Raw genomic sequence first — 27,206 nt, 5'->3', positions numbered from 1 at the left:
TCCGATGGAAAAGCCTTTTTCATGCCCACAAATCACTGTCTGTGCTCTGTCTATAAATGCTTGATGATGTTGGTCTATGTCGGGAAAAGTTGATGCGCCTGTTAAAGGTGGATTTGCCCAATTGGATGTGTTGGGAATTATTGGAATTCAGTGTTGCTCTTTCCCTTTGCTGCTAAGTATTTGTAAGTTAAAACTCTAGTCCGTTGAATAAAATATTTTAAGCTTATAGAAAGTATTCGATTGATAAATTTCACTTTAATTTTGTTAAATACAATTTTACGTGTGTTGTCTTTATACCCCTGTTGACATTAGGTTCTTTTGGCTTTGTTTTTTATTGCAGTACTAGACTCGCAGGCTTATTCAAATCTTTTATGGTCGAAACGGAACCCCTTCGCCTTTCATGTTTTCCCGAGCCAGCGCGTCATAATCATATATCAAAGCCGCACAAAAGCCGCCTCATAATGAGCTGACAGCAAAAGACATCGCGCAGCAAGCTGCACCACCGAGCTGTAAGTTGCACCAGCTCACGGCGTCTGCAGCTTCTACTTTGCAAATTACTTGCACGTTGCATCCACACATCCACATTCACATCTGCACCAGGCGACATCCTTCGAGGGTGGATGGATACAGGGTGGCTGTTGTTGTTTATGCAGAAGAAACTGTCATGAGTCTACTAAGCACTTGTGACATGGCCCCATGCCACATGCATATGCAGCATTTGCTGCGCTGCGCCGACATAATTTGCGACGAAGTGCTCCACAAAATATGCACATGCAATGGGGCTGGGGAAAATGGAAAAAGGCAAAATAATAACGGAATTCCTTTAATTTTCACACCACTACAAGGCGAGGTGCCAAGCCAACCAGTTGGAGTTACACTGAAAAAATACAGACCTTGATTATATTAATTTAGATAAAATCCACTAAGTACTGAAGAATTTGCAGCAATCAAAATAAAGATCGCAATCTTTCCAACGATTGAATTGATAAAATTGGAAGGTACAGTTTTTTACAATAAGCTAACTACAAAATGCAATTCTTTGCTCACGTTTTTATTCCCTGTGCTGTCGTAGTAGCAACCGCAGACATTGACGACAGTGGCCCAGAGGCAAGTAAACCGGAGTTGGTGTCGGAGTTGGAGTTGGAGGCGGAGTCGAAGCCGGAGCCGGAGCAACTTGAACGGTTAAGTACTCGGCACACACTCCCACGGCGTGGAGCAGTCAAGTCAACTGAAAACGTGACAGGATATCCTGCTGCTGCTGCTCCTGCCGCCCAGCTACTGCACCTTGTCCTGTGATTTTCCCACTTCCAGCGGAGTGGGTGGCCTTTCCTTTGCTTTCTCTGGTGATTACGCAACCAGCATGCAAATGATAAAGAGAACGTGTCGCTTAATGTGCCCCCACATTATAATTTGGCATCTGAGCAGTTGGCTAAGGCAAACGATTCTCCGTCTGGCCTCGATATATGCTCCTTGAATGGAGGTCAAATTCATTTTGGTGGTGAAACTATTTCCCATTTCCCCTTCAAATTAAGTCAGATTTTCACTTATAAAACCGATACAAACCAATCACAGTGCTATTTAAAACTAATTAGCAATAAAAAACTCACATTGGCCTACAAACTTGGTAAAAAAGTGCCCAGCTTAAGTGTTTTACTGTCGGCTTGCCATGCTCTCTGCGAATTTGTCAATCAAAAAAGTTCTAACATCTGTCTGTCGCAAGACTTATGACAAGCTCTAATTGAAAATAATTTAACTTAAAATGGTAAAATATTTTCGGTTGTGGTCAGGATGAATTCAAAGTTTTTGGTATCACTTGTGTTGCGGTTGCTGCGTATTTTTCTAAATCATTTGCAAAACAGTCGTGATAAACGTTTGCTTTTGTCGCTTTTGTGGTCGGCTTGCCCGGCTCCAGCTCACCTGTCATACAAATGGAATTTATGTCCGACTGCGGTTATCCACAGCAGCAGCGGGATATATGGATATATATTCATTTGTATCTAAGAGAGTTGGGTAAAAATTGCATTGATTAAAGTTTGTTATTTGAATATTCATTGGCAGTGGCGGCTGCATAAAAGACGACAGCTGTTAATGCCAACGTAGCATATGAAATATTTATTTATGTATTTATAAATTATTTTTCGCAATTTATTGTCTTTGGATTTATTTGTCAAATTTACATTTCTAATAGTGCCTGCACGATATTGTTTGTGGTCGTAATTAGATATGTAAATTTGCAATTTGTATGGCCCGATGGCCGAGAGATAAATACTTCATGAAACTGATAGTCGATGGTGAATTAGGAATAAGTGCATTTTAATTAAGTGTACATCAAGTGGCCAATTGGGCAACTAGACGAAAGAATTAAGATACATTGAAGCGTGCTGGAGCTTTATTAATTTTAATTACACTGTGTATTAAGTGCGTAGTGTGTTGTATTTTATGCGTCCACGTGTACGGAAAAAATGTATTGAATTTATCGAAATGTGTGTTGTGTTGTTCAGGCTTCGAAACAATAGTGATAATAATTTGGGATTTTCATACTCAACTCAGCATTTTTCTAACATTATGTTTGTCCATGGGAATTGAATTTCCCGGCGGCAAACAAGGCAAAAATAATATGAAATTAATTTCTGTTTATTTTAGCATAAATTATGCTTGCTGTAAATTTATGTTTAGTGCACAGAAATCGAGTCGCCCTCTGCCGCATATCAATTAAAAGCAATTCCCTTCCCTCACTTCTGTGCCAAATTGAATAAAGCATTGTTGGTCATTTTTAGTTGATTTTCGATATTTATCGCTTTGGCTGGGCCTATGCCAGGCCCGAATTTATGGCGAATTTTTAGCCACAGCCAAACATTTCCCAATGTCCTTGGCGATCTTATTTGTGTGTCCTTGCAATATTTATTACACACAGTTGCACATGAACATGGCGTATACGTAATATAGGATTTTGTGGCCCATAGCCGCTGTCCTTCTTCTGCCCCCATCTTTCTTTTCACTTTTGTTGTGTTTTATGTGTGCTACATTTGTTTTCATTTACAAGTATTTCACTTAAAATTTATTTGCCTTACACATTTTTATGGCTTAGCTTGGCTTTGTCCTACGCTTCGCCGGCTCCCCCCCAGCAGGCAGATCCTTTAAATAATGTATTTGCGAGTACTAAAATTAAAATTTATTTACCATTCAGTCTTCTATAGTTCACTCAATAAAAATGAAACATTGCAATAGATTCAAATTAAAGGTCAGCTAAGATCATTGCAGTGCTTTTCCTACCCCAACTCATCAGCCTTTTTCGCATTAAACTTTCGAATTGGTGCCATTTTAATTGGCTTTTGCTAAAGTTAATCAAATGGATGGCCCTATCATTGTTTCAGCTCCAAAGCTCCCCTTTTTTAATGGGCAAAGTTTCGGCGTTTTACCTTTAATTTCGATGGACTCATTTCTGAACCATTTTGGAGGCTCATAAAAGCATTAATGAAATGACAGCTGCTGAAGCAGTTGGAAAAACGCGTCAGGCGTTATGAGAAGGCGTCACTGCCTCAGTTTCCATGGTTATTCCTCTTTATTTTTGACTGCGGGGAAAAATCTGTTTTTTAGCACTGGATGTAAAGGGAAAAAATAAACCTTTTTGGCAAGCTCTTAAAATTCTTTTCGTTTAAGCCTTTTGCCTGTCTCAGTGCACTTCTTATTCTTATTCCCGTCTGGGTCCTGTGAATTTTTATTGTGCAATTGTATTTGCTGCTCATGAGAAATTGTATGCGTGCAAAGACGCTTAAAACTTTCGCCGCACTTTCCCCAACTGTGTCTGCCATTTCGATAAGAGCTTTGCTGCACTCCAGCCTCAAGTTGCATTGTTTTCCTGCCAAATGCCGGCTTAAGACTGGCAGGATTTTTTGATATAATTTTTAAATGCTTTCCCCGGAGTGCTCAAGTCGCTCAATCTGGCCGAGAGCTTCTCGAAATTGGCAATTTCGATGATTGCTGGCTTTGAATGTTGCATATGCCATAATTTAGTTCAAGGCCTAGAACACTGATAACCATTTAGAGCTGATTGAAATTTTCCCAACCAGAACACTAATCTAAAATATGTCTGATATTTCCATTCGATTTGCGACTATTTTCATACGGACTGTATTTTTTGGACAATTTTGCCATGCGCCGCCTAATCCCATTATTGCCCATTTCAGAAGCATTTCACACAATTTTGCGGCATTTTGTTTTTCATCCGCACATCGATGATAATAATACCAGTAGTAGGCATAGCATCAAATTCTGTCAGCATATTTTTCCACCACACCACTGCAAAATTGCTGAAATATCAAACAGCGAAATGAAATTGGTTGAGGCATGACCAAGAAAAGTGCAATGTTTCCGGCTCCATTTGGAAGTCCAAACCAATAAGAGAAACTCGATACAGCATTATATTTTTGCTGAAATAATGCCACATATTTAAGACGCATTTCCCACTCAAATAGCTAATTGTTGCACTTCTGTTGGCATTCCAATTCGAATAGTGGTCTTATTTCGTATTTGTGGTGGTTTCGCGCCCTGATTTTCCTGGGAAACAATAAATAAAATGTTTGTCTAAGAACGGACTGACAGCGTTTCCCCTCGTTCTTTTTAAGCTACTGTGTTGTTGACACTTGCCAAACCGTAAAAATGTCCAGCATTTGCCTGCAAGTAGCGAGCGGCAGGAAAACTCCACTGACGAGGGCTAAAAACTGCTAGCTATGTACACCGATTGCTTCTGTTGTGGTCGAAATACCCTAACAACATAAATGTAACGGGAATGTTGGTTGCATAGATTTACATATTTGTATTAACTTAGACTGCAAGTGTGCAGCTTTCCTTTTAGGCCAAGTTGTTTATAATAAATATTATTTGAATAAATATTATATAAATAAGCTTAAACAAATGTGAATAGATTGCACTCTTCATCCAAATTGCGATGTTACTTTTCCCACTGCCGCAGGGCATCAGCGTTCCGATGCGCGAGTGTCCTTGGAGTCCGCTTCAGTTGCTTCAACTTCCGTTTCCGCTCGCTGCTGGCAGCAGACATGGCGACGGCCACGGAGCGGGGGAATGGCCAGCGACAGCGACATCGGCGCGACGTCTGATGTCAGGGCTTTAGCGTCAGCGGGTCTAGTCAGAAGATGGCTTTGAGCAACGGTAAATCAATAGTGCTACCCATATCACTTGCAGCCACTTGGTAGGAGTTAGGATCTAGAATCTGAAAGTGTGAGTGGTAGTGGGGTGGTGCGTGCTCGAGCTAAACTTTTCCACTTGCCATAAACTTGGCCAATATTAACTAAGCGGGCGTCAGCAGCGATTGCGGGGTGCCAGCTGCGTAAATTGCGAGTGGAGTTGCACTCGGATTGAGAACAATGACTCCTTGGTAAAAGTTGCGGGTGCAGGGCCACAAACTTGCCAGCAAACTGCACTCATTAACAGCTGTTGTCTTGAGTTGGCAGTCAAGATTGTGTTTACTTTTAGAAAGTTAATTATATTCGTGGAAGCGTTTGGCATTTACTATTTTTCGTATTTATTCAGCAATTAGTTGAATTGGCTGCCGAACCCGAACCGAATTATTAAATTCACATTTCAAATGCAATGCCAGGCTGTGGAGGATGTGTCGAAAGTTACCAGAACAGAAACTTATTTTCCATTGCGAGCGCAAATTAGTTTTCAATGTATTAAACTTTTCGACAAAATTAGCTGCGCTCGGAAAAGTCGAACCGAACTAAACAAATATCCGAGCAACTAGTGTTGTGTTTTTTTTTCTAATACAGCTTGTCTACAAGCTGCATGCATATCTCCAGGGTATACTAGAAACGTTGCCAAATCTGGATTAGGGTAGGGGAAACTTTAATGCATACCTCTCCCTTTTCTTTTTGCCTAAAATAATATTTTTTAACTATGATTCTGGCAAAAGCAATATCTGGTTGGGCTATTGAAATGTTTTAAGTTTCCCTTAACAAATGCAAATGTTTTCGAAATATTAATTTAGTGGGCGCGTTCCGGGACGAGTGTGAATTAATTAAAAATTACGCTAGAACGCATTGCCAGCGGAAAATAAGCGAGTCCGAAAACCGAATTCGAAGCGAGCCAAAATGAAACCGCCTGGCCACAAACCAATGCCACATATTTACTTTTATCACAGCCCGAGCAGCCGGAGCCCAGAAACCCCAGGGAAAGCCAAAGCCGGGCAGAGCACAAACAAATGGGACTGCAGCTGGGGGCGGATCCTTCTTCATCCGGACTCCTTCTGCTTGGCTCCTTGGCCTGGCCTGGACTACAAATGAGAGGAGAGTAGTCCGTTGTCCGTTGTCCGTATTTGGGACCACGCAGCTCTGCCACTGACAACGGCGATGCTCTCAAATTGTCGGTCGTTTAAATACATTTAAATATAAATGCAGCGCGCAGCCCAGAGCTGCGATAAGAAAGCGGCAGCCATGGACATGAATGCGGATGCGGATGTGGATGTGGATGGGGATGGGGGTAAGTGAAATTCCTCATTCATTCATTTCCATTCACTCTATCAGCGTGGAAAATCGTGTGTGCGCGGTCTTTTCCCTTTTCACGTGGCATGAAAATGTGGGCGTGTGGTCAGAGTCTTGCCACAGCCATTTTAAACGGGCTGCAAGTCGCAGCCAGCGATAAACAAATATATATCCAACACTTGTGATGCGCATTTTAAAATAATGAACGAGCACGTAAGCAAAGACATGGTAACGATTAATTGTTACCCATTAGCGCGGACGGCAAACAGTCGTGTTCAAAGTTTCAGTAGTGACGTGAAGATGCACTTACTTAAACCACACTGCAATCTAAGCTAGTAGAACCTGGAGTTTTGTTCTTTGATATTTAATCAAAATAATCCTACTTTTTACAAATTAGTGTATTGAAAACCTAAAGGAATGAAATAGTTTTCTTAAGTGTGGCAAAAGACATTTCTATAGGAATTTATTATACAGATTTTTTTTAGTAATTTACATTCCAATTGCTTGATAGCCGTTGTAGTGTGAAGAACCACGACTACCCCATAAAGCCTTCATAAAAAAACCATCAGCTTGCTCGAGGCGAAGACATGACATACGGGAGAAAAATTTAATTACATATTTCCTCACAATACGTATGCGCCTCCATGGCCTCAGCCTCGCATTTTTCCTTTTCCCGATCGAGGAGTCGTGGGGTTCAGGTTCAGGTCAGCGAATGTGATTCATTTCGCAGCCATGGCCGTTGGCGTGATTAAATTTTCATTTTAATGCACGACTGAAGGAGCATTCAGCTAGTTTAATTGAAAAACAGTGCAGCTGCAGAGCTAATATTTGGTTTGCAGCACGACCAAGCCATCCCATTTCATCACAACGTCACCCTGTTCCATTCCATTCCGAGGATTACACCACGCGGAATTCCTGTCCGCAGTCATGTCGGCGCTTTAACGCTTACACGGATCTCATCGAGCTCTGCTGGCCAAATGAGTTCCTGACGTGTGTTTCATGGTACGTCGCATTAATTTCATATCTCATGTTTCCAATGGCATTTGCATGCATAGTTAATCGAATTTACTGCAGATTTTCCATACCCATATCCACAGCCATGCTCACATTTTTACCAAACTAATGGAGCAGATTATGGAGCAGCTTGGTGGGGAGTGGAAAGTAACAGTTGTTGTCTAGACTTTTGACTTTCGCTGACCTCTGTTTACTGCTATTTTGGCTTGGCAATTAGAGAGCTAGCGAAATGGCCATTTGACTATTGTCATGGCTCATCCACATGACGATGACTTGGCTAACTTTCTGGTGGTGCCACGTTTTGCCTTGTGGTGCCCACTATTGATTTGATACTTGTATCTGCTCCAGACATGAAAACTCTCGATTCGACCGACTCCCTAAGTGAGTCATTTGCAGCTGCTTACCTTTAAATTCGCATCTAGACAACTGTCTGCCTCAATTTCTTCGTCACATCGCTGTCAATTATCTGGGCGACACAGCAGGACTTTATAAGCTGCCACTTCGGAGAGTTACCAGGTCCTGTTTGGGGAGACATCAGGCAGGCGACGGATGTATTCATGCATCAGCCGGGCCAAAGTGACATTTATTGGCTGTCAGGAAGTCCCTCAGTCCGTCACTCAGTCACTCAGTCGACAGTCGGTCGGAAAACTGGGAGAACTGGGAAAACTGGCAGGGCGGAGTAAGTCATTGGGAAAACACTTTGTCAGCCTTCTACTTTTCGAGCAATGAATTGATGTGTCTTGCATGCGAATTATGAAACACTCTGTGGCAATGTGAGAATGTGTTTCACACGTTAAGAGGACTCTGTCTGCAGCTAACCAGGTCCTCGAAACAATCGATTTTATCGCCAGTCCCAGATGATTATGGCCATTGAAAAATGGCAAACGGAAAATAAATTTGTTGTTTTGTTTAAATAAGTGAAAGCGTTATTTGGATCAAAATTGTAAACATAGTGAAACGGGTTTCATCCTTTAAGAGATCGTCCTCCAATCCAAAGTCACTGCGCTTGGACACCAGGGGCAGCAGTTGAGGTCCGTGCAACTCTCGCCCAGACAGCAGCGGCAGCAACTGTCCGCAAGTCCTGCGAACAGGCAGAGGAGAATGACGAGAAGCAGCAGGAGCGAGGACGAAGGAAACTTCAGGCTTAGGTGTGTCATTGCTGGACAAGCAAAGCAGATTGGCACCCGGACAGCAGGTGGACTGATGCTGAACTGAATGCACCGCGGCATTAGGCAATTTTCCACGGCAGATGGCGACGGCGATCCATCATCACCAGCCGGCGCATGGCAAACAAAGTCATTAGCTGCACTTCATCCGGAGCCGGAGCACACGAAAATAGCAGCGCACATGCGTTCTGCACACGTGCCAGGACCTACACGGACCGCAATTAAAATAATGCAAAATCAACAAGACAAGGACCTCCAGAGAGACAGCTTAAGTGAGCACTCTCAGAAAAAGAGTGTTTTTAATGCATATTAAAAACTTATCAATTATAGTAAATACCACCTTGATCAAAAAGTTCCCGGAATCACCACCGTGTGGCGCTTTCAGTCACCCGATTTTAGTTCTCTTTTTTTTTTTAGGTTGGCACAACCCTCATTGACATTCTATAAAATTTTCAGCTTGATAGTGTGACATTTGTAAAAGTGACGCCGTATTGAGTACATCTACGATTGTGCGTGTTCTCGATTTTGTACTATTTTGAATCTTTTTTTTGATCTTGCACCACGATAACGCACCGTCGCACAATGCCATCATTATCCGTGAACATTTGGCTAAAAACGGAACGAATACCATTCAACAACCACCGAATTCTCCTGACTTGGCTCCCTGCGACTTTTTCCTATTCGGTCGACTCAAGAAACCGCTCCGTGGAACACGTTTCAGCACCCGGGATGAAATCATGGAAAAATCGAAGATGGCTTTGATGGCCATACCGCAAATTGAATATGAAAAATGTTTCAAGGATTGGATCAAGCGCTGGCATAAGTGCGTTGCAGTCGATGGGGAGTACTTTGAAGGGGACAATATCGATTTTGATGTATAATCTTGTATTTTTAATTTTCTGAATAAATTCCGGGAACTTTTTGATCAAGGTATTATTGCTGTAAGAAGTTTAAATATATTAGACTCTACAATTGAAATTTTATATTAATGATTATATTCATATATTTTTGTTTCATCTGAAACAATGTGCATAAATTTTTTCTAGTGTATGGAAGAAAATGTTAATGTCGTTGAACTGTCGCTGATTCATGTCTTCAACAAGTTTATTGACAACGCGGCGTATGATTAATGTGCCTCCTAATTGCTGAGTGCGACAAAGTGAAGTGCCCTCGATATGTTCTTAGCAATTTGTGTGTTTTGCTATGGCTCAGCTTAACCTTTAGGACAAGTCAAGAGCCGTCTAAGCCTGAGAGCAAAAGCCAGCATATATTGTAAGTTTATCTGTCGTTTAAAGGGTCATATCTGCTTCTCAGCTCCTTTAAATTGGCAGCAAAAGAACGATTGAAAAGTATTTCGCGTAGTAAGTATGTTCTAGCCAATTTAAAAAATTGATTCATTCCTTAAGGAATATATGTGATATGGATGAGGTCACTTCCCTTCAGGTAACACACTCACAAAAGGGGCCAAGAAAGAACTTCGATTTGCTGCGACAAGCGAATGCAAACAAACAAGCAATAAGGTACCGGAGAAATTGTCGCTTTAACTTAAGTATAATGCCACTTGAATGAGTTTGCTTGGCACAAATGCGAAGACCAAAACGAATACGACCCTTGCCTAGGGTTGCCACAAAAGTTTCCAGAATAATCACCTTAAATTTGAATTGGGTATGATACAGAAGAATTTAGAAACAACCAAACAGTATCATTTAAAGATGTTCTAAACGGGTCGTATAAATATTTTGAACAGTCGCTATCTTGTTAAACTTAAAATACTAGTACCTTCCTTCTGAACACCGGGAATATCCTTCCATTTATGCTAGTGCACGAATGGTCCTTTCAGTGCACAGAATGCAACGAAATAATACGCCGAGAAGGAGCAGAAGACAGATGTATGCACTGTATGCCGGAGCAACCGGAGCAGGGATTTGGAATGGTTTACTGAGAAGCCGTCTGGTGGCGTTAAAAGAGTCGTAGAACTGAGCCAAATGCAAATGCCAGGCGACACGTGAGCCCCGCCCATTGGCACGCCCTTTTGGCATCCAATTTGCCATTTATTCAATTTAAATATTCACACCATTGTGTAAAGCGAACTCGTATTAAAAATATCTGAGATGGAATATCCGAGCTAGACGCCGCTGATGGCATAATAAGCCAAGGAGGAGTACAAAAGCTGGGAAAATAGTGAAATAAAGCGCATTCGAGTGAAATTGAACAAAAGTCAACATATCGCAAAATGAAATAAATATTTTTATTATTATGTAAATGGCACAATGCAATGAAATTCAATTATATTAAATTTGTATGCACAAAACGAGGAGAATAGGACAACGTATTTTCATATCTACCATGCAATTATCGTATTGTTTTTAAAATAACTGACTGGAGTGAAATGTTAAAGAGCCGTACATTAAAATAAATATTTGCAGTTTGTTTTAAATAATTGATGGAACAATTGCGTGATGCATGTAAACTGATACAAGTCGATTTTACCACTAAACTGGGTGAAAAAAAAACCTTTAGCTGCATTTGTTAAAAGGCGTTCATGAAAGGCCTTCCATGTATTTAGCTTGTCAATGTGCAATTATTGGTATTCTTCTTTATTTACATTTGGGCTCTCGTATTTATTTATGATGTTTACGGAAAAATGCCCCCTATATTTTAATCCGCCAAAGCGTGGCAGCATAAAGTTCTGATGGAATTAATCATTTTTGTTTTCGCTGTTGTTTGACTTTGGCACGCACATGATAATGCCAACTAAATTTAATATTAATTCAATATAAATTCATTAAAAGATTAATTTATATTGTTTCCATTGTTAATCGATGCACAGCAGCGTGCAAATGCGCTTAATGAGCTTTAAAAGTGGAAATAAATGAAAACTAAATGCAAACTCGCGCTTCGGCGAGCGCAAAGTGCATAAAGTTTATGAAACCCAATAAATGGCGTGGCGCCCGAACAGGAACTGACCAAGTTTTTTGGTGGCGCTCATAAAATATGTACACTCAACTTGGCCACTCATCGAAGTCGAAGTCCTCGCTGCATTCTGCTTGCTTTCTTAATTAAAAATTTCATTTTAGGAGCAAACAATGGGAAACGGGCAGTGGCAACTAATGAAATGGAAAACGCCAGGCAAGAAATAATTACCCATGCATATAAGCCAAATGCAAATTTCAAAGTTTGTTTTTAGAGGGAAAAGAGAGTTTGGAGATGGCACACCAAAGAAACAGAGCGTCGTATAAGTTTCAAGAAGCTTTTGAAAACGTCCTTAAGTGAGTAAATCATAACGAAAGTTTCTTAGAGTTTTTGTATAACTTAAAAATAAATGCACTAAGTCCTTTCTTAAGCAGTTGATTTTACTTACATTTTTAAGACCAAATTGAAAAATGACCATTGTGTTCTGTATTTATTGTAATGCAGTTCCAATATTTACATCTTCATTCTTGCCAAATTCCAATACACATTCTTCGTTTTTGCGGAAATGCATTTGCTTAATAATGAACGAAAGTCTATTATTTTAATAGTAACAGCACTTTGCCTACCTCTAGAACTTTCATTAAAATGCCTTTTGTGGCCACAACTCAACGAGATATATTTAAATGTTTTTTTTTGCACATTAGTGTGCATTAATATTATTAAAACTAAACAACAATGGAAGTGCTAGCCTGGAGCACTGACCCCATTTGTCTGGCCGGGGAGTTGAAGTCGAAATGGAGAGTCACTGGTGGGCGTAGTTGCGTAGGGGCGTGGCACTCCTGTCGCCTCACTTGATGGAAGTCCTCTGTTGATTTGCGACGCCTTTTACTTTTCGCTTTATGCGCTCCTCCCATTTGTTTGCATTTGTGTTGACACTCACTTCATTTAGCAGCCCACAGCAGCTGCAGTTGCAACTTGCAACCTCACAAAGGCATCAACAGCAGCAGCAGCAGCGGCAGCAACTCTTGCAACACCAGCCACATCAACAACAAGAGCAGCAGCAACATCAGCTGCGAGTGATGTACGTGAGTGCAAGTGCAATCCGCCCCCGGTTGCAGGTTAAGGACCTTCTTTTGAACTTTAAAATGTTTGCTTTTGGACATGTGGGCAGCATTAGAGTAGGGTTAGTCGCCTGGATGATACCCTGCATGTCCAACTAGCCTCCAACTGGCTTAGGATGTCAATTAGCATACAACACATTATACTTTTATTTTGCATTCCATTATTGTTGTTCAAATTTATTTCCCAACTGCAGCAAATATACATTCAAGCGGGGTAGTTGCAACCTCGACTACCCTCTTAGTTATGACTTACATATTTATTTTGCCACTGTTTCCACTGCGGCACCCACGAACCCCCATTTAAGCCTCCTCATACCCTCTCATCTCTATTTGTGTTTGTGTTTGCTTTGTGGTTTTGCCATCGCATCCAGTACCCGTGACGCTTTTTAATCTTAACCGCCTTCCGTTCGCCGCAGTTGTCCAGGCCTCCAGTCAACTGCCCCTTTTCTGGGACTTGGGTCCAGCCAGCTGAACAAATATTTATAGCCATTTTTACCCTTGCTACAGTTCCACCTGGCGACTTAAGGCCGGCTTATGTGCTCGCAAACCAATTAAAATGGCCAACGGAATTGTAAGACCCCAGACACGAAGGCAATGGCAGCAAATTAATTTCAAAGGATTACGACTGGGCATGGAATTGTATTTAGTTCATTTTGTTTGGATATTTGGTTATGGTAAGTCAGTAGCATCAAGCTGCATTCCCTAATTGTGTTATTTTTAACCATTCCTGATGAATGGAAATTATCTTAGGTATATGCTGTAACTATCCATCATTTATCTTGATTTTGTTGATTCAGTTTTTTTTCGTCTCTGTTCGGGACACTTGTGGGATCCCTCCTTGTCCGCCACATTTCGCAATACTTTAGCTGCCGCCTCCAATCGCTGCCGGCGATGCAACTCGACACTCTGCTCCGGATTGAGGTCCCTGAATAGAAACTCATCATCTATGTATCCTTCATCTTCTGCCTCAGATTCGTGGTCATATTCGTGCAAGCTTCTCAAGATTATTGCCTTCAATCGTTGCAGGCGCTCCATCATAAAAAGTCGAATAAAAATTATGATAAACAGACCAGAGATCAATACGTAAAATAACAGCTTATTAAGCAGAAAACCAAACGTCACGGATATAAAGCGCATGAGTTTTTCAATAATCGCATCCATTTTTGAAATTTTAGCTGGATCGACTCGTTTAGATTTCTTACTTGAAATATTCTGGAAAAAGTAGGGAAACTTAAAATCCACCGCATGCCTAACTTCGGCTTTTTTTCATTTGTGAATTTATTAACAAATTGCTGGAATTGGAGGACTGAACTAAATTCTCTGCAATCAATGGCATGTGAAGACATTGAGACAAAGTCAAAGGACGCAAAAGTGTGCATTGTTTACGTTCTGGGGGAGGACAGCTCTCAAGGATTCAGTTTTGGCCTGCTACTGAGCCTTAGCCTCATCCTGCGACTGCGATTGTGCCTGCGCCTGACCAGCACTCAAAGGTTCAGGAAGGCTCTTAACCCGGTGCTTGAGGCTGTGGCTAAATCCACACCACTGTGCTAGGGAGTCGGATGAACATAAATTAAAAATGTGTTAGACTCGAAGCCACACGCACCCACACACATGAAGCAACGTGGACACTTATCCAGGCGGTCGCATACACAGACATATTAAGGAACGTGACTTGGCTGTCCTGAGAGAACCACAAACACAGCCACATAAGTTTAGCATGTTATGAAAAATGTATACACAGACGGCAGACGGCGGAGAGTGAGAAGGACTGCCTTTGTCCGCCCGGCACGTAACCGGCCACGCCCAGTCTCCTCGGCATCCGATCCTGCCCGCCCCGCCCCCACAGCTTTTAATGACAAAAGTTATGACGACAAATGACTCGGTCGACTTTCACTACGAAATCAGAGCCGGAGCCTCACAATGGGACCATGAATCATTTCCCGCTGACTTGACTCCGCTCTTCTGAATTCACTTTTGCCATTTGGCCGCCTTGATTTGTAGTCGCTGTTAAAAGCGCTCTTCATTTATCATTATGCAAATTATAAATTAAATTTTAACGGAATGCTGCAGATAATAATGTAAATGTTTTAATGCCACGCTGATAATTATGCAAGTCTTGCTGCATCGGCGAAAAATTCACGCTCGACCGCAGCCGCCGTCGCGGCATGCAAATTGAATTTGTTAATCAACTGCATTTAGGCTTAATTGAAACTGCGAATAGTGGCCATAAAAACGGGAGGCACTTTAAATATTAAATTCCATAAGTAAAACCCAGATCTGTGGGAAAATTGCGCACGTGTCCCTGGTGCTTTTGCGATTATCAGCCAAAGCAAATACAAAGTCATGTTTGGGTTTTAGTAAATTGTACACACCATTGTTAAAATGGTGTTATTTGAGTTCTACGAGCAATGACTTGGCCAAATTAAATTCAATTGGGGCGCTTCACACTGATTATTAAATGCAGCCAACTAATTTTCAGCTGCAGGCGAGTGACGCATTTTCCTTTGAAACTGTCAAATAAACATGAAATCGAAAATTGCATTATGATTAGCCGGCAAGCTTTCGTATCAGTCGTCTTGTCAAATATGAGTTAATAATTAGGGCAAAACTAAACCAGCTCGAGGCATTCAGAGTCTCGAATTAATGTCTATATTAATAGGAAATACTGTCCCTATCCCATACTTACTTACACACTCGAAAACGTGGAGCAATGTTTACGGCAAACTGCCGTTGCCTCGGGCGACCTTGTGTCATAGGTTGCGTTAATTCAATTTTATTACGCATACGCAGTGTGGGCCAGATACAAAAAGACATGTCGGCGCTAAAAGTGGGGCCTGGAGTATGTATCTCCGCATAAGCCAGCGTATGCATATCCTTGCTAATATCTGCACTGCGACAGTTTGAAGTGTGTTTAACAGAAGTGTGTGTATGTTGATTTACTCCTTTCTAGAGCAGCAATTAATTAGCATACCTTTGTTTAAACATCCACAAGAACATATTGGGCTTACACAATATGAAGGCGCATAAATTTGCGGAATTGTGTGGTGTTTAGATAATAGAAAAAGGCTAGAGTGCATTAAAAAATAAGGAACAAATAGTTCAAACACAATTCATAGATAGATATTGGGAGATAGCTTTTGTTCTCATTTATTTATAAAACAATTTTTTTATTCTAGTGTCAGATAATATTTGTAGATAGTAATTGAGGCAACGCTTTCGGTCGCAACTTTTCAACTGATTCGCTGGGCTACCTTTTGTTTATCAGGGCGCTCAAATTACTTTGCGAATATTTCTAAAGAAACCGCCGCCTACATATTTCCACCTTTTTTAATATTTTATGCTCTTTATAGGCGCAATGTGGGCTGCATCTGATGGCGTTGCCACTTTTGCCTTTGTGCAATTGCTTTTTGCGGATATTGTTGTTAGTTTTACTTTTGAGATCCGTGTTGGCTTTCGCTGTTTGTTTTTGCATTGTGCGATGGCGCTTTTGTTTTACACGGCCGGGCACTGAGACTGTGGTTTTTGCAGTTGTTGGCTGCTCCGGCTGCCGTGTCCTATTTGTATCCTGGGTATTTGTTGGCACACAGACACGAAAAATACTCACATATACTTAGGTTCACTCGCATTTATGTCTATTGGCGCGCGTCCATTTCCATTTCATTTCCGTTATTGCAAAACTTTTCGTATTAAATATATTTCTCTACCAGCGTTTGTTTCATTTCATTTCGAAGCGAAGCCTTTGCTGTCGTGGCTGTCGTTTTTGGTTTTTGCACTCCAGCAAAGTTGTTTGTTGCTATTATTTCTGGTACTTTATGCGCCGTGCGCCATTATTGCAGTTGTTTCCTTTATTGTACAAGTACGAGCATAAAAATCCCCGCATTTCCATATAAATATCCCACCCACAACCCACTCGCCTCATTTATTGTGGCCTACTTACGGACGAGTTTACTCGGGCCAGCGGCTTACAAATTGACATGCAATTAAATGTAAGCCACAGGCATTTATTATAATTGTTACACCCCTCTTGCCACCCCATGGCTCACAGCCCCGATTCCGCTCCTGGCCAAAATGCTGACGCTGATTAGGCAGCTGGGCAACTACAAACTAACATTGTTGTCGGCGTCCACTGGCAGCTGCAATTAGCATTCTGCGCTGTAATAAATAAAGTAAAATTAACCACAATACCCCAAACAAAACGCTCGACCGAATTGTCCTCATTAATTTGATTTTGCAAACAAAAAGTCAGCTGAGCTGTGTTCTTGGCTGGCTTTAATTTGAAATAAATTAATCACTTAGTCTTTTAAAGGAATAAGAATAATAGAATAAGTACACAATTTCTCATGTATATCACTATATAATGTCATATCATTTAAAATGTATATCCTTTTTTTTCTAATGATCAGAAATGTATACATTTGTGTAATTTACTGAATTGGTTTGAAGCGTCCTTTTTATATGCACTTTTTTTGCATCCGCATTTATTTTGCAAAATTGAGCTCACCTTTTTTGCATATTTTATGGGTCAACGCATTCAGAACGAAGTGACCGCAAATTTTTAGCGCATTTGAATTAATGACACTGAACATCAGTAAAAAAATGCTGGACCGCAAATCAGGTTAGTTTACTCTCTTCTGACTCGTTAACCAAACAGTATAGTATATTTGGAATATTGTAAATGTAAAAACTTTTAATTTTCGATTACATTTTTCTGTTCAATAGCTAGCAGTTCTCAGTAAATATGAAATAAGGATTTGTTTGGTTTCTAGGAAAGTACAGCATCGCTGAACCAAAATGTCATACGATCCCCGTCGGTAAGTTTTTGAGGTACTTTGATCGAGTGATTCCGTGCCACGGAGTTGTAACGCCTAAAGTTTTCATTTCCGGCGTTCAGGCGACCCGCCATTTCGGCAGCCTGCTGATTCAAGGACTGTCTGTAGGATAAAGCTGCTTCCGAACGAATGTAGCTGGGGCCATCCTTGGATTCTGGTAGTACATTTGACTTGTTGGTCTTTGAAGGAACTCGATCATTCCAAGAATCTAGCCTTGCATTTTCTGTGGCAACAACAGAAGGGGCTTGTTCTTGAGGACTGGTCAGCAGCGAATCTTGCATTTTAAAATCGGAATGCTTTGGCTTTGCAGACTTTAGAGATGGTTTCGAGTCTGAGTCAGCAGGATTTAATTTTGAGGAGCGCCGAGTTCCTGTTTCTGATGGCTTATTTGACACTTTTGATTTCATTGTGGTAGAGGAAGCTTTGGCTGCTTCTGAGAAATTTGTTGACTTCAAAATGGACTTCGGAGTGAGGGTGGTATTTGAGGAAATACTGTTGCCTATTGCTGATCGTTTCAATGTAATGTTCGAAGACTTTGAGGCCATGTTAGCCTCACTTTGCTTATTCGTGCAGCTCGTCTTGGAGGCCGCACTGAATTGTGATATGGATAATTTGGAATTGGCTCTACCATCACCACTGACCTGACGGTTCGACCTTATTGGCATTAAGGTGCGCAAAGATTCCTTTGTAACCGCTTCCTTTGATTGGGAGTCCTTGGACAGCTTCGTTGTTGAGACACCACCCGCATCAATGCGGTTTTTTTCACTGAGAGCTTCGGCCTGCTTCTTGGCCACGGCCATCTCTTCATTGATGGCCTTGGATATGTCGACCTCGCCGATCGTGGACTTTCCTATACTTTGGTTGCTGTTCCGGGAAACCAACTCCTTGGATGGCTGCACATATTCGGACATGGGTACGAAAACCGGTGGCGGATACGTAACGCAGGTAGGTATTTTGAATTCAGGTCGGGCTCCACTATTGGGTGGTCCCACATTGAATGGATTGAAGGGTTCTACGTCGAAGTCATCAAAAAACATGTTGGCGAGACAGGTTGCCAATTTCCTATGGGACCTACGTGTTTGACCTCATTTTAAACATCCAGAACTCACATATACTTACCTGATTCGGATTAATTTTTAGAAGGTATGGGCCAGGACGTGGTAATTTCTTGTGTCTGTGTCGGAAAGCCAAACTATTTTTTTCTAATTTTTGATTGGCTTTTCGATTAAGGCCTCTGAAACGAACTGACACAAAAATCAGTTTATACTAGTCTTGAACCATTCCATTAAGGTAACCACTCTGTTTTTGTTCTTTCTCTGCTATTTATCTATACATAATTGGTATGGCCACATGAATTCACATTGTTATTTTACATTCAAGTAATCTCGGTTATCTCTTTCTTGTTTTCGTTTTTATCTCTGACAATCTCGGGTGCCTTTTTCAAGTTCTACTCTAGGCTTAATTAAAAATGCCTCCCGCTTCCTTCCGAGCTAACGCAGTTTATCAATTCGGAGTGTACGTGATGATAAGGTCTACAATCCTTTGAGTTTTTCTTTCTTGAAAAAATAGGGTGGGTGCTCAGAGTTAGGGCACATTAATTAGCAGGCCGAGGAAATTTCAAGCGAGTGCTGAGACTCTGTTGTCAGATCTATTTAAATCTCTCATCAGTATTTCGATCAACTTTTAGGAGAACGGTTGCTAAAATTTGAATACGGAAATTCTAATAATAGAATAACAGAAACACTATTATAATGACTAGTCTGAAAAACTCGACTGTACAAGACAGTTCACCGCAAGTGCCCCAGAATGGCATGGTCACCTATGGCAGCGGGCTCGTCTTTGGCGGGAAAGTTTATCCAGTATTGGTGGACGGCGTGCCTATGCAACCACCCCTAGGTGCTCATCAGGCGGCAATGCAACAGCGCATGCAGATGCAGCAGGTACAGCCACAGGCGCCACAGGCGCCACATACCCACTGCCCCAAGTCCATTGTTCAACATCCTATATATCAACGAACGGAGACCCGGTCTCCTGCGCCCTCATACATGTCCAAGCCAAGCCAGCAGAGCTCTGTGACTTGTCGTGGCCCAGTCATGGTGCAGCAGTACCCGCCGTCCAACAATCTCGCGATGATGCAACCGCTGCAGGCGCAGATTCTACAGCGCCAGCAAATGCAAACCTCCATGGGCAGTCCTTGCGGCACTCACGGCTACTGCAATCTGCCAACGAATGCGGGTGGTGATTCCTGCGGCTGGGACGGCTATGCTATGATGCAGCCAATGGATGCCAGCAAGCCGTATACCTTTGGCTGGAGTCTTACCGATTGAGTCCTTTATCCTCTGTAACAGTGTGTGGACAATTAATGAAATTAAATGTGGATTGATTTAATCGAACTTGTTTCAATCAAAGTATTCAGCTCTCTTGGAGAAGTTCCCCATAATGGCAGTTGCTCGTCTGGGCTTCCATTTTGCACTTCATCGAGCTCTGAGGTTGCCCCTCGTATCAGAGGCACCTCGTTTCGGGGGTTGGTCGTCATTTAGTGGTAAATTTCCGTCTTAGTTGCCAGCGAACGTCAGACGTGACATTTTGCAAATTCCGTTTTCAGCATTTTGTAATCGTTCCAGCATACATGTGCCACTGAAAGTGGATTCCCCACCCATTTGCCTCCTCATGTGGAGCTGCCGGTGGTATCAGTGGATAGGGTGGAGCATGTGTGGCAAAGGGGTTGTAGCTGGTTTTCTAGTGGCTTCCGATTTTTTCACTCGCCTACAGCGACTCTTGGGATGATAGTGTTATGGGAAGTGTCTAATGCCATTAAAATAGTAAATAAGAGCAATTATAATGGCAACAAAAACCGTGGATTGTCTGCCGCATCATGGATTTATGATTTATTTGGTAGGCTCAAAATTAATCCAAGATATTGGTGAACTGACATTTCCGCTTTCATATTGCTTAAAGCTTGAGGGTGGAGATGGAAATGGATGCATCGGTTACGTTTATTTATACTACGGCATAGCTTATTATGTAACCGCAAATGAATGCCAGCAAAGTTTAGGATTTCAGCAAATTACTGCCATCGCAATGGACGTTACCAAGGAATCAACTTTCCTGCTTACTGTGATAAATAACATTATTTCCATAAATAACTTTCTTTGTGGCATGCCTTCGATGCTAAGCTTCTGACGTCATCGGGATTGTGCTGAAGAGAAAACTCAAACCGCAAGCTGCATGTTGGCAAACACTGACACATACCCACTCCGCTCTCTAATGATGATCCCAAAAGTCAACTTGCTAAAGTAACACGAGCTCAAACATGCACACACACACACAGCACAAACACAGGGACAGCGGACTCATAAGCACATAGTGGTATTAACGCCATAATTCGTAAGTTACACACACACATACAGGCGCCGCAAAAGGATTAAGTTATATTAAAGTTGCGAGCGCTGCATTTTAAGTTTGCCTCCTTTGACGATGTCATAAATGCAGGAGGCCACGAAGTCGAAGCCATGAAGTCGAAGCCAAAGCCAAGGAATTTGCACACACGATCTTGGGTGCAGAAGGACTCCTCTGCTGGCCGAAAAGTGCGCTATGCAAATTCCGAGTGACCCACATTTAAAAAATAATATTAATATTCGGAGCGTCGAGCCAGTTATAAATGCAATATATGGCATAAGTTTACGCAATGCAATCCGCCGCTTTCGAAAAAAAGCCGCCTGGCTTGTATAAATTTGCAATATTTTTATATAGTTGCAGTAGCTGGAATTTTTTGTTGCTGCCAGCCCGCATGTCAAGAGTTAATTTTTGTGCTCTTATTTTATTTCATTTTTTTTTTCTTTTTTTTATTCTTGCCCTTGCCTTTCCGTGTGCGCACATTTATGCGAAAAGTTGGCGTAAAAGTTTAATTTAAAAATGCATTTGGACTGACTTTGACCGTTTCGCTAGAACAATAAAAAAACGGCAACAAACAAAAAGCGCTACAAAACCCACAACTATTAACTGCAAAGTCATTGGAGCAGCGAGACATAAAACAAAATTAAATAAACTGACTTTCTTTTGGCTTTAGTTCTGCGCATTTAAATCAATTTACGCTTCGTCTCTACTTCGCATTCATTAATTGCCAACTGGAAGCTGGGTGTTTAATTGTTTTGGCTTTTGTGTGGATAAAGCAGTAGAGAAATGTGCGGAATAAGTGCTCCATGCCCTGGGTAAATTCTAAGAATTCTCCTAATTCAAAGCGATGACTGATTAAATTAGATCTGCCAATGAAAACTTGGCGAGTTTAATTCTCAACCTGTTCAAGTTGCTTCTTGACATTTTGCCGAAATTTGGTTTACGAGCCAACCGTGTCTAATAAAACTTATATGTCTGGGAGTAATAAAACCCACACAGCCCCTCCATCTTCCAGTCGAAATGCCATACGATTTTTTAGGCCAGACCGTTCGGAATTTTGCGAGGGCGAATGGAAACGAGCAGCCGACTTGTTGAAGTGTTTATTGTTTAGAATCCCGCGGCGTCGGCATCAGAATACATAAAACATTTTTTCCTTTTGAATAAAATATACGCAGATGAGAGTCTTCGAAGGCGGCTAAGTAACCTCTTCAACTTCTGCATGGAATGGGTGAATGTCTGAGAATTGGATACGCATTTTAAATGTGAATGAGGTATCTCAGGCTGTTTTTCTTACATTTAAATATGTGATATGTGTAACCGCATTCCAACATTTCGAATTAGTTCTGGCCTTCAAAATGCATTATTCTCTGCATGGGATTGAAAAGAATGGGATTTGCGTTGTTGCAAACACTTGTGTATGTATTGAGACTTCTTAAAAACTAAGAAATCAGTGCTTCGGGTGTCAACACCTGCTAAGCTCAATCTAAAGATAAAACAAGTTTACTTAGCACACCTTTATGTCAATTCACAATGGATAGAAAGGTCCGAAACACCGTCCGTCGAACTGGACGGCTCACCAAACGGAGGCGCTCAGCGGGAGGTAACGAGGTTATCAGGAACAAGGTTGCACAGGTGCCGACGGTGGTGCCTCCTTTGGAGCAAAGTAAGGGCCTACAGCAACGGGTCTTCCTCTACATCCAGCTGAACGAAATGACCAAGCTACCCGAAACGGGCAATCCTCTGGAGCTGCACCTCTACCATCCGAAGAACACACTGCAGAAGATGCAGGAGCGCTACACCACAGATACCATAATCTATCAGCATGAGTTCAATCTGAAGAAGCCCGTATTTGCAATGGGTGTGATGCAGGACGATATCGAGGACATGAACACGTTCAGCGATCAGCCGCTATTGATATCCCTTTATCAAAGGATTCCGAGGCGCCGCAAGGGAGGATCTGGAAAAGGGAAGTCAAGGAAGCAAGGACGCACATCCTCTTCATGGGAAATAAGTCAAATAATCACAGATGCTTCGGAGAGTAAAGAAAATGTTCTAAAGGAGAGATCAAGTAAGAGGTCATCCGAACGTGATGGTGAGGAAGCTGGAGAGGAAGGTGAGGGAGGTACCTTTTCGGAGGAGAGACTGGAACTCCTATCCCGCGGCCACTGCGATCTTCTGCAGCTTTTCCAACGACGTCGTTTTATCAGCGACATCACCATCTATCTGTACCCGGAGTATCGTTCGAAAAAGATTAATGATAAAATCACCACGTGCAGCGTTTGGCACATGTATTCCATTCTGCCCATCCTGAAGAACTTTAACTTTACGAACTTGGCCTTTCTGACCCTGGAATCGATATACAATGTTCCCGAGAATCTCCACTTGAAATCCGCTGAACTGGGCCTCAGTGTTTCTTTTCGTTCAACAAAGCCTGAGGAGTCGAATGGTGCTTTTAGGGTGATTCCCTTGTGCACCTACTCAGGATTCATTTCACAGATCATCAGTGACCAGAACACGATCATCGTGTGGGAGAACATCAAGCGGGATCTGCACCTCAACATGAACTTCAGTTTTAACCAAATGGAGACCAATTCGAGGGTGAAGCTTCCAAAGCTTTTTCGCATGCTACTTTGGGAACAGGACGTTGACTTTCAGATCCATAAAATTGATCCTGTTTCGGACCTTGCCTTGATCAACAACTCTCTGCACCGTTTCGTTCTCAACGAGGAAATGAGGAAAATTCTCGAGCAGGCTGTAGTTCACAATGACTATGAATTGTTGCTGCAACTGTACCAGGAGACACCGACCAATGTCCTATACGAGGGAGTCCTTAATCCAAGTATCTTTGGGTACCCAGGCGGTGAGGGCTCTTAAGTTAAGATATCAATACGATAACACATGGTTCCGCATTACCTTCCCCAGTGAATTATTGCCGCTTCGCATGCAGGCTTAATCCCGTTTTCAAACCATCCATCAAGCTAAGCCTTCCCAGGGATACCTTGGTAATGGGCCCAATGTTCTGCACCTTCAAGATTTGCTTCTTTCAGCCAATTTGCGAGCGCAATGAACCCCTGGACCAATACAATGAGAGCCTCCTCAAAAGGGCAAAGCTGCGACGCTGCTTCGATATGGAGTTCCTCAAAGAGGACGAGACGGATGGGGATGTGCTACTCGAGCTCTACCGTGCCTTTGATGATCTTATAACCGATACAATCGAGTTCATAATCAAGCGAGATGTGCAAGACATTAATGATAGAAAGGAGTTCTTTTGCTGCCAGCTGAGCAACATCTGCAATCTGGTGCTGAAAATATGCGGCTGCGACTTTAACATACGAATGCCAACAAAAACGAACATTGAATTCAGAGTGGGTATCTAATCGAAAAAGTATTTGTATTCAATAAGTTACCCATTAATCGATAAGGAAATGCTGACGCACATGTATAAGGAGCTGATGGATCGCATTGAGGGTGTATTTACCGCCTGCTGTTGGAAAAATAATTGTGACTCTACGCAGAATCAGGATCAAGAGGAACATGGCTTGAATAGGATGATGAATGAAATGCGACTGGTCAGCAACACTGGCCAACGCGATTTGGCCATTCACATGTACGATGAGATTGACCACAGCACCACCAACCGCATTGTATTCGACTTTGTAACCCTGCTGAACAGCGTCGAAAACCTGCAGTTTGAACAAGCGGCGAGGTATTTCACGAAACCCCGAACCACCGATTGGAGTGGATATTACTTTACGTGAGTTTTGGATGCGGATCTGAGCAGGGCCATACAGCTTTGTGCCCTAATAATTTCCCTTATTTATTTATTCATTTATTTTACTTCTATAGCGCAGTCTGCTCTTACAGCTCTATATTAACTATATGATGGACCTAAGATCAACCGACGAAGAGGTCTCGAGTACGGCCAAATCTAATATGATTGAGAGTCTGCGTCAGTTTGCTGATAAGAACAGAATGGAATCGGAAATCTGGATCCTTTTGTACTGCTATTACAAGGAATATAATTATTTACCCGGAATGGAGTTGACGCGCTGGAAATTTCAGAATCTAACGAAAATTGCACCCAGGGCTCTTAACTTTACTCCTACTTCACTTTATGAACTGTACTTGCCAGTCGATTTTGAAATGAAGAGCTCATCCACCACGATGAATACTCAGTTTTATCCTGTTTTTAAGCTCTTCGCTCGCCTAGGAGCATACGCATTTGCGGAAGTTATATTTTCCGAAATTGAACAGTGTTTTACGGAAGCTGAGGCCTATCTCATAAGAACCACTTTGAAGATACTGCAGCGGCAGATCGATGATAAGTTCCAGATCATAAAGATGCCTACGGATAACAGTGTGTATGGAAAGTTGAAGGTGAGAGTAGTTTTTTATACAAAACGAAACATATATTTAATTGAAAATTATTGTCTAGCGCTGTTACCAACTCCACATAAACGGCAGTGTAGAGTATTCCCGTGGGCGTTGTGATGAAGCTCTAAAATACTTTCAGGAATTATTGTCCGTGGTAGATCCGATGGATATAGTGCTATTCAAGTTGAGTTTTCTGCGTCTCGGTCAATTAGCCTTACAAAGGAAACAATACGAGCTGGCCGAAAAAGCATTTAATATCTGTTTGCCTACCAGACGCAAGAACTTTACAGCCAACTATGGAATGGGCTTGACACTTTACCATGTGAGTTTTATTTGAATTGTTTCAATATGCTGTTTATTCACATACGTACCAACAGCTCAACCGTCTTGAGGATGCCATTCCGTATCTATCGCGTTGCACAGAAGTCGACATCTTTATACCAGATGTCTGGGGATATTTAGCTACCATTAACCTTCGATTGAGCCGAAATAAGACGGCCTTGGAATGTTGGAAGGTGGCTAAACTGGTAAGTATATTTAGCGGTTTATAATACTATTAATTCTACTTAAATACTTCTTCAAAGTACCCCGAAGTAAGCATCAGCAAAAGCGTTTATGCCGAACTAGATAAGATCCAGTACTCAGATGTACATCTGCTTGTAGATGATGACGGAAATCCAGCCGAAAAGATGACAAAAATGGACTTTATTCCTTTGTAATTTGGTGAAACAAAAGGCTTTGCAGTTACCCAAGAAAATATGCGCCACAGAGTAAAATGATCCTAAACAAACACCTCCGAAGTCACGCCTTTCATCAAGTTTTGGCAGCATTTATCACTTAAATTCAGTGCCCAGCGCATAGGTGAAATTAAGTATACGCACACGCATATGTTTACAAGGTATTTCGGTCCCTAAATGTCCTTCGCCTGCCTCGTCGAGCTGGCGCTTGTCAAAATTTTAGCCGCAGAGCAGCAGCACATACGTGAATATGCCAACACAATGCATTTTTGGCCAAGGGCAAACCGCCACAGCAATAGCAATAACAAAAGCAACACCGCCAACAAACCAACAACGACAAAACAGAAACAAGTGAGATACGTAGTTAAACCCTTTTGGCCAACACTCAACCCATGACAGGTGTTTGCTCTGTAAAGCCTTAGTGGGGTATAAGGAACTTACCAATTAGCTTGGCTATCTTCAATGAAAAACAAAAACTTTTGGTTTGGCCTATGTAATATTCTCATAATAATTATGTTAAATGTATTTGGCTAAATAATAATTTTAACATTACCGCTATTGTTATTTCCATTGTTTGACTGTGTTTAGAAATGCTGTTTTTTTATTAGGCAACCAATGAGTTATCATTTCCACAAGTTATTAATATATAATCAGCCCAGCAGATTTAATAATATGTATATTCTGTTAGAATTCACCAAGCTTAACATCTTTTAGGGCTTTTTACTTTAAACTTTCTATTTTGAGTATTTTTCTATAAAGAATTTTTACCAACTATAGGGCATCCCCTATTCTTTGGCCTATATATGCGGCTCTCCTGTTGTTGTTTACCTGGCAGCGAGTGCTCTAAAATCCGCTTTGACAGCTCGGCTGTCAGCTCAACTCAAACCAAGCCAGGGGGTGTTGTCCTGTTGCCGGGAAGTGCAAGTGGAAGTGGATGTGGGGTGGCAGTGGAACTGGGGTGCTGTACACTTTTTTGCCTGTCTTGTTTGGGCCTGACCCTCAACTACATATGCTAATGACAGGACAGCCAGGATGGGGCAGGGACAGCCACTCAGCTCGGGCTGTTGAGCTAGTTTAAGGCCAACAACTCTCGGCTGCTGAGCACACACAGTGGGGCACAGTGTAACCCACTAGAATCCACTAGCACGCACACATT

General features: G+C 41.8%; 5 protein-coding genes and 1 long non-coding RNA gene across 9 annotated transcripts; 3 read left to right on the top strand and 3 right to left on the bottom strand.

Annotated features, from left to right (window-relative positions):
* Positions 1 to 6,995: 6,995 nt before the first annotated feature.
* Positions 6,996 to 7,458, bottom strand: LOC117150415. The gene has a single exon (XM_033317283.1). The coding sequence runs from the start codon at positions 7,427 to 7,429 to the stop codon at positions 7,322 to 7,324; it is 108 nt and encodes a 35-aa protein (XP_033173174.1). The 5' UTR covers positions 7,430 to 7,458; the 3' UTR covers positions 6,996 to 7,321.
* A 1,319-nt stretch (positions 7,459 to 8,777) lies between these two features.
* Positions 8,778 to 9,609, top strand: LOC117141160. Its single transcript, XR_004459462.1, has 2 exons — positions 8,778 to 8,952; positions 9,011 to 9,609. It is a non-coding gene; the product is annotated as an uncharacterized LOC117141160 (long non-coding RNA).
* A 3,733-nt stretch (positions 9,610 to 13,342) lies between these two features.
* LOC117150455 lies at positions 13,343 to 13,898 on the bottom strand. The gene has a single exon (XM_033317346.1). It carries the CDS (start codon positions 13,873 to 13,875, stop codon positions 13,489 to 13,491), a length of 387 nt encoding a protein of 128 aa, XP_033173237.1. The 5' UTR covers positions 13,876 to 13,898; the 3' UTR covers positions 13,343 to 13,488.
* Positions 13,899 to 17,350: 3,452 nt separating this feature from the next.
* Positions 17,351 to 18,786, bottom strand: LOC117150453. 2 transcript variants are annotated; one of them, XM_033317343.1, is made up of 2 exons: positions 18,663 to 18,786; positions 17,351 to 18,614 (listed from the first exon to the last, which is right to left on the bottom strand). In XM_033317343.1, the coding sequence occupies exon 2, from the start codon at positions 18,578 to 18,580 to the stop codon at positions 17,477 to 17,479; it is 1,104 nt and encodes a 367-aa protein (XP_033173234.1). In that variant the 5' UTR covers positions 18,581 to 18,614; positions 18,663 to 18,786; the 3' UTR covers positions 17,351 to 17,476. The 2 variants fall into 2 exon arrangements, with proteins under 2 accessions (XP_033173234.1, XP_033173233.1); XM_033317342.1 differs by having other exon boundaries at positions 17,351 to 18,605.
* A 422-nt stretch (positions 18,787 to 19,208) lies between these two features.
* Positions 19,209 to 19,931, top strand: LOC117150454. The gene has a single exon (XM_033317344.1). The coding sequence runs from the start codon at positions 19,295 to 19,297 to the stop codon at positions 19,868 to 19,870; it is 576 nt and encodes a 191-aa protein (XP_033173235.1). The 5' UTR covers positions 19,209 to 19,294; the 3' UTR covers positions 19,871 to 19,931.
* A 2,513-nt stretch (positions 19,932 to 22,444) lies between these two features.
* LOC117150452 lies at positions 22,445 to 26,580 on the top strand. 3 transcript variants are annotated; one of them, XM_033317339.1, is made up of 7 exons: positions 22,445 to 23,799; positions 23,862 to 24,304; positions 24,362 to 24,693; positions 24,791 to 25,316; positions 25,375 to 25,635; positions 25,691 to 25,840; positions 25,898 to 26,580. In XM_033317339.1, exons 1-7 carry the CDS (start codon positions 22,470 to 22,472, stop codon positions 26,030 to 26,032), a joined length of 3,177 nt encoding a protein of 1,058 aa, XP_033173230.1. In that variant the 5' UTR covers positions 22,445 to 22,469; the 3' UTR covers positions 26,033 to 26,580. The 3 variants fall into 3 exon arrangements, with proteins under 3 accessions (XP_033173230.1, XP_033173231.1, XP_033173232.1); XM_033317340.1 differs by lacking the exons at positions 25,375 to 25,635; positions 25,691 to 25,840; positions 25,898 to 26,580 and having other exon boundaries at positions 24,786 to 24,899; XM_033317341.1 differs by lacking the exons at positions 24,791 to 25,316; positions 25,375 to 25,635; positions 25,691 to 25,840; positions 25,898 to 26,580 and having other exon boundaries at positions 23,862 to 24,308; positions 24,362 to 24,462.
* Positions 26,581 to 27,206: the final 626 nt, after the last annotated feature.

Source organism: Drosophila mauritiana, chromosome 2L (assembly GCF_004382145.1).
Source record: "Drosophila mauritiana strain mau12 chromosome 2L, ASM438214v1, whole genome shotgun sequence".
Classification (NCBI taxonomy): domain Eukaryota; kingdom Metazoa; phylum Arthropoda; class Insecta; order Diptera; family Drosophilidae; genus Drosophila; species Drosophila mauritiana.
This window is presented reverse-complemented; position numbering and strand designations above follow the sequence as displayed.

What these genes read in the sequence shown, in the direction of transcription:
- LOC117150415 (XM_033317283.1), bottom strand. Translation starts at nt 7,429, where the DNA reads ATGACTGCGGACAGGAATTCCGCGTGGTGTAATCCTCGGAATGGAATG.
- LOC117150455 (XM_033317346.1), bottom strand. Translation starts at nt 13,875, where the DNA reads ATGGATGCGATTATTGAAAAACTCATGCGCTTTATATCCGTGACGTTT.
- LOC117150453 (XM_033317343.1), bottom strand. Translation starts at nt 18,580, where the DNA reads ATGTTTTTTGATGACTTCGACGTAGAACCCTTCAATCCATTCAATGTG.
- LOC117150454 (XM_033317344.1), top strand. Translation starts at nt 19,295, where the DNA reads ATGACTAGTCTGAAAAACTCGACTGTACAAGACAGTTCACCGCAAGTG.
- LOC117150452 (XM_033317339.1), top strand. Translation starts at nt 22,470, where the DNA reads ATGGATAGAAAGGTCCGAAACACCGTCCGTCGAACTGGACGGCTCACC. An exon ending in GTGTGTATGGAAAGTTGAAG is followed by an intron (nt 25,317 to 25,374) that starts GTGAGAGTAGTT and finishes ATTATTGTCTAG; the next exon opens with CGCTGTTACCAACTCCACAT. An exon ending in TGGGCTTGACACTTTACCAT is followed by an intron (nt 25,636 to 25,690) that starts GTGAGTTTTATT and finishes ACGTACCAACAG; the next exon opens with CTCAACCGTCTTGAGGATGC.